Source organism: Ailuropoda melanoleuca, chromosome 4, assembly GCF_002007445.2.
Source record: "Ailuropoda melanoleuca isolate Jingjing chromosome 4, ASM200744v2, whole genome shotgun sequence".
Classification (NCBI taxonomy): Eukaryota; Metazoa; Chordata; class Mammalia; order Carnivora; family Ursidae; genus Ailuropoda; species Ailuropoda melanoleuca.
In genome coordinates, this window is record NC_048221.1 from 97,372,456 (window position 1) to 97,380,790 (window position 8,335).

Genomic DNA, 8,335 nt, shown 5'->3' on the forward strand with positions numbered 1-8,335 from the left:
ATAAAGGCTTATAAAAATATTAAGAAAAAAAGCAGAATTTGATATTTATTGATTTTAACCATGTAGCATGTATCTATTATAAAGTCTAAAAAGACACATACAGAAAAGAAAATCAGTTGTGCTAATGTGGTAACACAGATGATACTATTTTTTCCTACAAATCTGTTTAATATTAATATTTGTACTTAACTAAGAAGAACAGAACTTTTTTCCACTATTACATGTCTAGAACAAACGTATTTTAAAATCATTATTACTTACCTAGTATTTAATTGCTTCTTTATAATTTCTAAATTTACTGGTGGTAATGAAATCGAAGTATCAAACTTCTTTACTGTTTGAGGTTCACTGCTGTAGGAAAGATCTAGGTCTCGTCCCTAAAAATATGAAAAGTTGTATTGTTTTAAAAGACTCATTAATCTTATAAATATTAATAACATGAAAGCAGACTGGGTATTCCAATGTATCACCAGCTCAAAATTCCATGTCTTTGACATTTTTTATAGTTACAATAAAAGGTTTTTATAATTCTCAGTTTTAAGATATTAGAACTTTAGGGGCGCCTGGGTGGCTCAATCAGTTAAGTGCCTGACTCTTGATTTTCGCACAGGTCGTGAGATTGAACCCTGCATTGGGCTCAGGGCAGTGTCTGCTTAAGATTCTCTCTCCCACCCCCGGGCCCCCCACCCCCCATCACACTCTCTCAAAAATAAAAAAATTTAAAAAATTAAAAAAATAAAATACATAACTTTTGCATACACAAGAGGCAAATCACAAAATCTTTTCACAAAAGCTTGCTTCTCAGTGTTTTTAAAGCTAGTTTTATGATCTAATGTACTCTCAGAAATTTATGTTTTTCATGATAGAAGTATCCACCTAATTCCTCTTGTCAGAGAAAAGTAAATGGAAGTCTTCTGGAGGGTTTCTGGGTAAAGCTTTCAGCTCTGTTTAAGCTACTGTTGTTATTCTATTTTATTCTATTACTGGTCGAGGACCATGCTCTAGTTAGTACATCTCATAACATTTCATATTATTGTCCTCTGGCTAATCATAGCTTATCACCATCATACTTGGAATGTCAAAAGAGCTCTGAAGAATGTGTTTTAGACAAGGATACACAAAGAAGTGAAGCGGATAATCAGCCAAATCACTGGCTTAACTATCCTTATATTTTCCACAAGGCATCATCATTTTTCATGTTAATTCTTAACCAATCCTCCCATCGGGCTCCAATCACTCCCGCAAATCCTCAAACTAGTCAGACTATTTCATATCTTATGTCTTTACATCCTGATATAGTCTCAAATCCCTTACATTATAAACATCTTTCAAAACCCATCTAAGGGGCACCTGGGTGGCTCAGTCGTTAAGCATCTGCCTTTGGCTCAGGGCGTGATCTTGGAGTCCTGGGATCGAGCCCCACGTCAGGCTCCTCCGCTGGGAGCCTGCTTCTTCCTCTCCCACTCCCCCTGCCTGCGTTGTCTCTCTCTCTCTGACCAATAAATAAATAAAATCTTAAAAAAAAAAAAACCATTTAAATATGATCGACTTCTATAGAGGCTTTTCCAAATCTCCCTATTCGCCTATGAAACAGACCACTCACTTGCTCCTATGTGCCATCCCAGGACCCTGTCCAGGTTCTGTCAAAGAATCTGTAAGATTTCACTACAATTATTTTGTTTAGCTGTCTCCCCCTTATAAAGATTGTACATTCTAGTGTCTATCATTAAGTGGTATAGGGGCTAAATGGACCCCAAAAAGAGAAGTCCATGTCCTAATCTCCCAAACCTGTGAATTTTACCTTTCATGGCAAAAGATGTGATTGAGGATTCAGAGAGAAGGAGCTTATCCTGGATTATCCAGATGAGTCCTAAATGCAATACACATATCCTCATAAGAGAGGGAGAGGGAGTTCTGGGGTGCAAAGAAGGAGGTGACGTGAAGATGGAGCAGAGAGAGAGGTAACTACATGTCAACAGCTACCACAAGCTAGAACAGTCAAGGAACAACCTCTAGAGCTTTTGGAAGTAGCGTAGCCCTACTAACACCTGGATTTTGGATTTCTGACCTCCAGAAATGTGAGAAAATAAGTTTGTTGCTTTAAGCCAAAATATTTGTGGTTATTTGTTACAGTAGTCACAGGAATCTAACACAGTAGCATGTAGTAGATCTTCAATAAAGAAACCAGTAAATATACTCACAGTTAATAAAAAATGCAAATCAAATAGCTTGAGATTCCATTTTTTAGGCGCAACTAATCTTGCACCTAAGCTGGCAAGACTAATGAAACATTCCCCTGATATCAGCGGCATTACAGACTGATCTAAATTTTCTTTAGAAAGCAATAGGGAAAAATGTAGTAAATGCCATAAAAATGTTCGTGTCCTTTATTCGTAATACCACTCTTTGCCATTATCCTAAGATAACATACATCTGAACAAAAGAAAGAAGGAAAAAAAGGCAACCAAATATTTACCAATTCTTATTATTTCTTTTAAAGTTTTTTTTAAGTAATCTCTACACCCAATGTGGGGCTCAAACTCACAACCCTGAGATCAAGAGTCAGATGCTCCACTGAGCCAGCCAGGTGCCTCTTCTATTTCTTATTAATAACAGAAAAAAGATTCAGATTGTTAATAACCTAAAATGTTTGCCAAAAGGAAGACTGGCTAAGAAATTATGATTCATTGATTCTAATAAATATTAGGCAATTTAAAAAATTAGCTACTACGATAACTATGTATAGAAGTAGGGGAAAATATTTATAACAGGCAAAAAAACCCAGAATTTGAAATTGTATGCATACTGTAGTTCCCAAACTACATGCCAAGGCAGGGGTGCTGTGAAATATTTTCAATATAAATATTTTAAATATTTTAGGGGAATACATATTCACCATTTGTTAGACTACTGGTTTTTTTACTAGTTCACAGTTGCAACGTTAGATTGTGCTACAGTCCTCTAATAAAGTCTTATTAGTGAAGGTGGGTTCTTGGTGGATATAATAAAAAGGAAGTACTGATTGAAAATCAATTTGGATAGGAGGTGAGAATGACAGCGAACAATCTGATTCCAAGGTTTGAGATGCCATGCAGTGCCCAAGAGGTGCATCCCAGTATTAATTGTTGTTATTTAAAAATGAAATAATTTTTTTCTTCAATTTATCTATGTTTTTTTCCAAAAGCTACTAGGTTAAATTCTTTGACCCTAACTACTCCATAAATGGAGTTGTTTGGTACTTCTTGTGGTCTGGGGGAACCAGGATAAAGTTACTGACACTGCAGGTTCCATGAATGGGAAGTCTGGGAACTTCTAATATATACTATGACTGCGATTAAACAAATACTTAAAAAGGAATTATGCAAACTTGAGCTGTCAGAGTAAGGACTATGACGTCTTTTTCTCAAAGTATTTTTTCCATGCTGTTTAGCTATACTGATTTTACTAAAAAGAGGAGGTGGGACCTACATCTATTATTTTTATATCATAAAAATAGACCTCTAAACCATTTCTCTGGTGAGAGATTTCTAAATGTTGTTACAACCAAAGGCTTACCTTTACTTAGCTTTTTAGTTTTAATAACATGGAGATCTTAACAATACTTTCTTACTTAAAAGAGCAAATAATCTTTCAAAGCATTCTCGTTAAACAGATTAAAAATAAAACCTTTATATCTGAGTATTATGTAATTTATAAGTGCTTTGATTTAAATAACGATTTTGAGCCTATAGCCACCTACTCATGTAGGTAACATTATCTTCCCATTTTACTGAGAACAGATTTAGAAAATGAAATAATTTGGGGTGCCCGGGTGGCACAGTCAGGTGAATGTCTGACTCTTGGTTTCGTCTCAGGTAGTTATCTCAGGGTTGGGAGATCAAGCCCTGTGTCATGCTCCATGCTCAGCGCGGAGTCTGCTTAAGATTCTCTCCCTCTCTTTTTCCAACCACCCCCCAGCCCCTGCTCAGGCATAAATAATCTTAAAAAAAAAAAAAAAGGATTAAATAATTTGCTCAAAGTTGCACAAGTATTTATTAAGCACTCATAATATTAGGCACGGAGGAATAAAACACTGAATAGTTAGTAATTCTTGACCTCATGGAGCATGTATTTTAGTGGTACAGCCAGAACCCAAATCCAGGACTTTTGACCTCAAGAACAGTATTTTTTAATTAGATTTGTTTTAAGTCTATTTATTTGTTTAAATTTTACATTTATGCACCTACCATATGTCACAGTTATAAAATTAAAGATAAAATATGGTCCCCTCAAGTGGCCTTAAAATGTAGAAGGTGTTTATAATCTAGTAGGAAAAGAACATAATATACAAGGTATAGTAAGTTGAACAGTGGCCTCACAAAAGATATGTCTATGCCCTAACCCCCAGAACCTTTGAATATGACCTTATTTGGAAAAAGGGTCTTTGTGGTTTTAATTAAATGAAATATCACAAGATGAGAAGTCTTGGATTAGCCAGGTGGGCCCTAAGTCCAATGAGAAGTATTTTCATAAAATAAGAGTAGAGGCATAGAGAAGAAGGCCATATAAAGAAGGAGATACAGGGGTCATGCAGTCACAAACAAGGAACACCTGGGGTGACCAGAATTTGGAAGGCAAAGAAAAGATTTTCCCCTAGGGCTTTCAAAGGGAGCACAGCCCTGCTAATACCTCGCTTTTGGACCTCTAGCCTCCACAACTAGGAAAGAATAAATGTTTCTTGTTTTAAGCCATCAAGTTTGTGATAATTTGTTACAGCAGCCACAGAAAATTAATACAAATGGTATAAAAAATTATTACCTCTGTGATTTTAACTGCTTTCCTCATTTGCTGTTGTTCCCAAATATCTTGATTTTCATCTTCCTGACTTTCTTCACTTGTTTCATTTCTGGATGCTAGGGGAAAAAAAAACCATGAATAGTCTATATTTTTCCATTCTAATAGCATCAGCTAACATTTTTGGGGGACTTATAACTTGCTGGCTTAGTAGCTTTATATGTGTTAACTTATTCTTCACAGTAATTCTGGGAAGAAAGCACTATTATCATTCTTTTTTTTTATAATGAGGAAACTCCTATCAGGAGATTAAATAACTTGTCTGAGGAATGTGCTGAAGCTGAGTCTTGCATCTGGGAATCTGTACTCATCACCAAACTGTTCCACTGAAAACACTACAGTTTCACATATGGGGGAAAAAAAACTTGGAAAAAATGAAACATTTGGTATTCCTTATCAGAGATGATAAATTCTACCTTAGAATCTAAATGCTGAAAAATAATTTCTGGGTTATAAGGAAACCAAAAGTCTCATTCTGAAAAATTATTATTTGATGTAACTAAAGTTTTGGTAAAATATATTATTTATAAATATGAAATGTGAAAATAGTCATTTGAGACCTAAGGATTATCAGCAGAGGAAATATTTTATTAGAGCAGGGGATATTTAGTAAATGACAGCTAAAATCCCTATAGATGCTTCCATATTAAAAAAATCTTTATAAAGGTGACAAAGTTTTCAATATCAAAAATAAGCCGTAATCAAAAAAAACTGTACAATTTTTTTTAACCTGTCAAAAAAGATCAAGTGGAGGTCAGATTAAACAGTACACTTTATTACACATTATTTGATAATATTTTGACATGTCTTTCAGAGACTATGATGTCACGGACTCAATTGGTATCAAATAAAAACCAACTTCTAACACTTTTAAAGTATGAGACACTACATTATGTTTCTATGAAGATTTTAAAATAATATTATATTCAAGTGAAAAATCCCTTAACGTTAATATATTGTAAATAAATTATGTACTTGTTTCTTCAGCCATCCTTTGCTTAAGGGTTTGAGGCTTCGGGGTAAATGGTATTCTCTCTCCGTGGTTGTCAGGCTCACTCTCAGGATCTTCATCACTGTTTTTCTGCATCCCCGTGATGGCAGAGGTATGTTTTACATCCAAAGAGATATAGTCATCTCGGGCCCTGGCCAATTCACGTTTTCTGCGGGCTGCCTGAATAAAAGCTGCATCAGGGATATTTACTGAAAGAAATAAAGAGGAAGACAATGAAAATCAAACACCAACAGAAATACATATTCCTCATATTTAAACAAAATAAAAAGGCAGTGTCTTTCTAATTTTTTTCATATTCTGATATGAATGTAACTGCACAGGCTCAAAACCTCTATCAGTAATGAAAGAAAACTACTTTTACGGAGATTAAATGTAAATTAGAAAATGAATGTAATCTAGAAGTATCAGAAAATATACTGATTTCACATCAATTTATCTTTCAGCTCTCTTATTCATCAGATGTTGTTGCTGGCTTTTTGTTGAGGACTATTTCTCATTTCAGAAGCTCTGAGATTGTAAGGGTTGGGATTTTGAGAGAGCTGAACGTGGATTTGCTTAGGCAGTGAGAATTGCAGAGGTTAGAATGATGGGGGATAGACCAGTCTGACTCACAAAGAGGGAGAGGATGCCCCTCCCCTTAGGGCATCCAGGCATATAGGGAGTGAGAAAGAGACTAAAACCAGACAGCTAAGTCAGCCTCCAAGGTCCTGTGGTAATTTCCACATGAAAAAATTGTTAAAAAGTATAAAGAAAATAATCAGGTTCATTTACCAGGTGAAAAATATTTACGTGACATCTTTTAATACAGCCTTGTTTTAGTTTTTCTTTATAGAGTATAAACCATATTAATGCATGTACTCTTTTCAAAACAAGTTTCTTCATGCATGACCTAAGCTGAAATTTATCTTTACTTTCTGGAAAAAATAGTTTCTCAAGCAAAATACTAAGGTAAACAAATTGGTAAAGGAAATTTTCACTATTTCAAGCACTTCAAAATGTTAATAATTACGGATGTTAAGCTACCAAGGCTCAAGTAAAATGTACTAAACTTTACCATAAACTGTTCCAAATTCTTTGAGAAATAAAAAGATGTCCTATGCATGGAGATGTGTAAATGTTCCAACTTCTGAGACAGAAAAAAATAAATATAGAAATTATGTACCAACATGCTTGACACTGGTGTTAAGGAAAACAAGTGCTTGAATTATGAAATAGTAACAGGTGATCACTAAAAACCAACATATGTTCATTAAGAACAACGAATATCAGGGGTGCCTGAGTGGCTCAATCAGCTAAATGTCCAACTCTTGGTTTTGGCTCAGGTCATGATCTCAGGGTCATGGGATCAAGCCTGCACTGGGCTCTGTGCTCACCGCAGGGTCTGCTTGAGATTCTCTCCTTTTCCCTCTCCCTCTCCCCACACCAGTGTCCGCTGTCTCTCAAATAAATAAAATCTTAAAAAACAAAACAAAACAAGGAATATCAAATCAAGTGACTTAGTTTTTATAGACTAGTACTAATTTATAGATTAGTATCATGGAAATGATGCAGGTCAGATGTTTCTTCAACCTCCCAAAGAATCTAACAGTTGCATGTCTTCCTTGTGGATAAATGTGTGGGGAAAATCACATAATGCACTGGATTCTTAACTGGTTGAATAATTACTCCAAAAAAAAAAAAATGTTGATTATGAAGCACTGTAGGGATCTGCTAAGGGCTCTGTAGTTTATCTTGCCTGGCTTAATGATCTTGATGTGATGTGAACAAAGATAAAAAGACATGTCTTTAAAGCTGGGAGGGACAGCTAAATATAACCCAAAGCAGAGTTAGGACTCAAAACCTTCACAACAGGTTACACTAGTGTTTTTTGTTTTTTGTTTTTTTTTTTTAAAGATTTTTTTAATTTCTTTATTTGACAGAGATAGAGACAGCCAGCGAGAGAGGGGACACAAGCAGGGGGAGTGGGAGAGGAAGAAGCAGGCTCACAGAGGAAGAGCCTGATGTGGGGCTCGATCCCATAACGCCGGGATCACGCCCTGAGCCGAAGGCAGACGCTTAACCGCTGTGCCACCCAGGCGCCCCTACACTAGTGTTTCTTGACGCTTGTTGCACATTAGAGTCACCTGGGAAGCTTGATATCTACTGGTACCTAAGCCCCCCATTCTGGAGATTCAGATTCAGTCGATCTGAGGTGGAGCTGAGCAGCACTATGTTTTTACAGCCCTCTAGGAAATTTTAATGTAAAATCAGGGCTAAGATAATACACTTAGGTTTAAATAAGTAAAAGCAGAAATACTGGAAGTGTAAGTGATTCATCTGCAAATGACTTGATGGGGTTTAATAAATCAGAGGCAATGGACTCACGAATAAAATACTAGTGCTACATAAAGCTAATCCTCTCAAGCTACAATAAAGAAGAAAAAGTTCAAGAGAAGAGTTATCCTGGGGCGCCTGGGTGGCACAGCGGTTAAAGCGTCTGCCTTCGGCTCA

At 35.9% G+C, this 8,335-nt stretch overlaps 1 protein-coding gene across 12 annotated transcripts in view; it reads right to left on the minus strand.

Annotated features, from left to right (window-relative positions):
• The window catches only part of GCFC2 (GC-rich sequence DNA-binding factor 2), a 61,528-nt gene that overhangs the window by 41,504 nt on the left and 11,689 nt on the right, over positions 1-8,335 (minus strand). For all 12 annotated transcript variants that reach the window (XR_004624976.1, XR_004624978.1, XR_004624979.1 and 9 more), the window contains exons 3-5: positions 5,809-6,033; positions 4,798-4,892; positions 262-377 (exon numbers count right to left, since the gene is read on the minus strand). Coding sequence is in view for 7 of the 12 variants with exons in the window: in XM_034659434.1 (XP_034515325.1) it covers positions 262-377; positions 4,798-4,892; positions 5,809-6,033 (436 nt within the window). In the remaining 5 variants the exon portion in view is untranslated. The remainder of the gene's footprint in view (positions 1-261; positions 378-4,797; positions 4,893-5,808; positions 6,034-8,335) is intronic.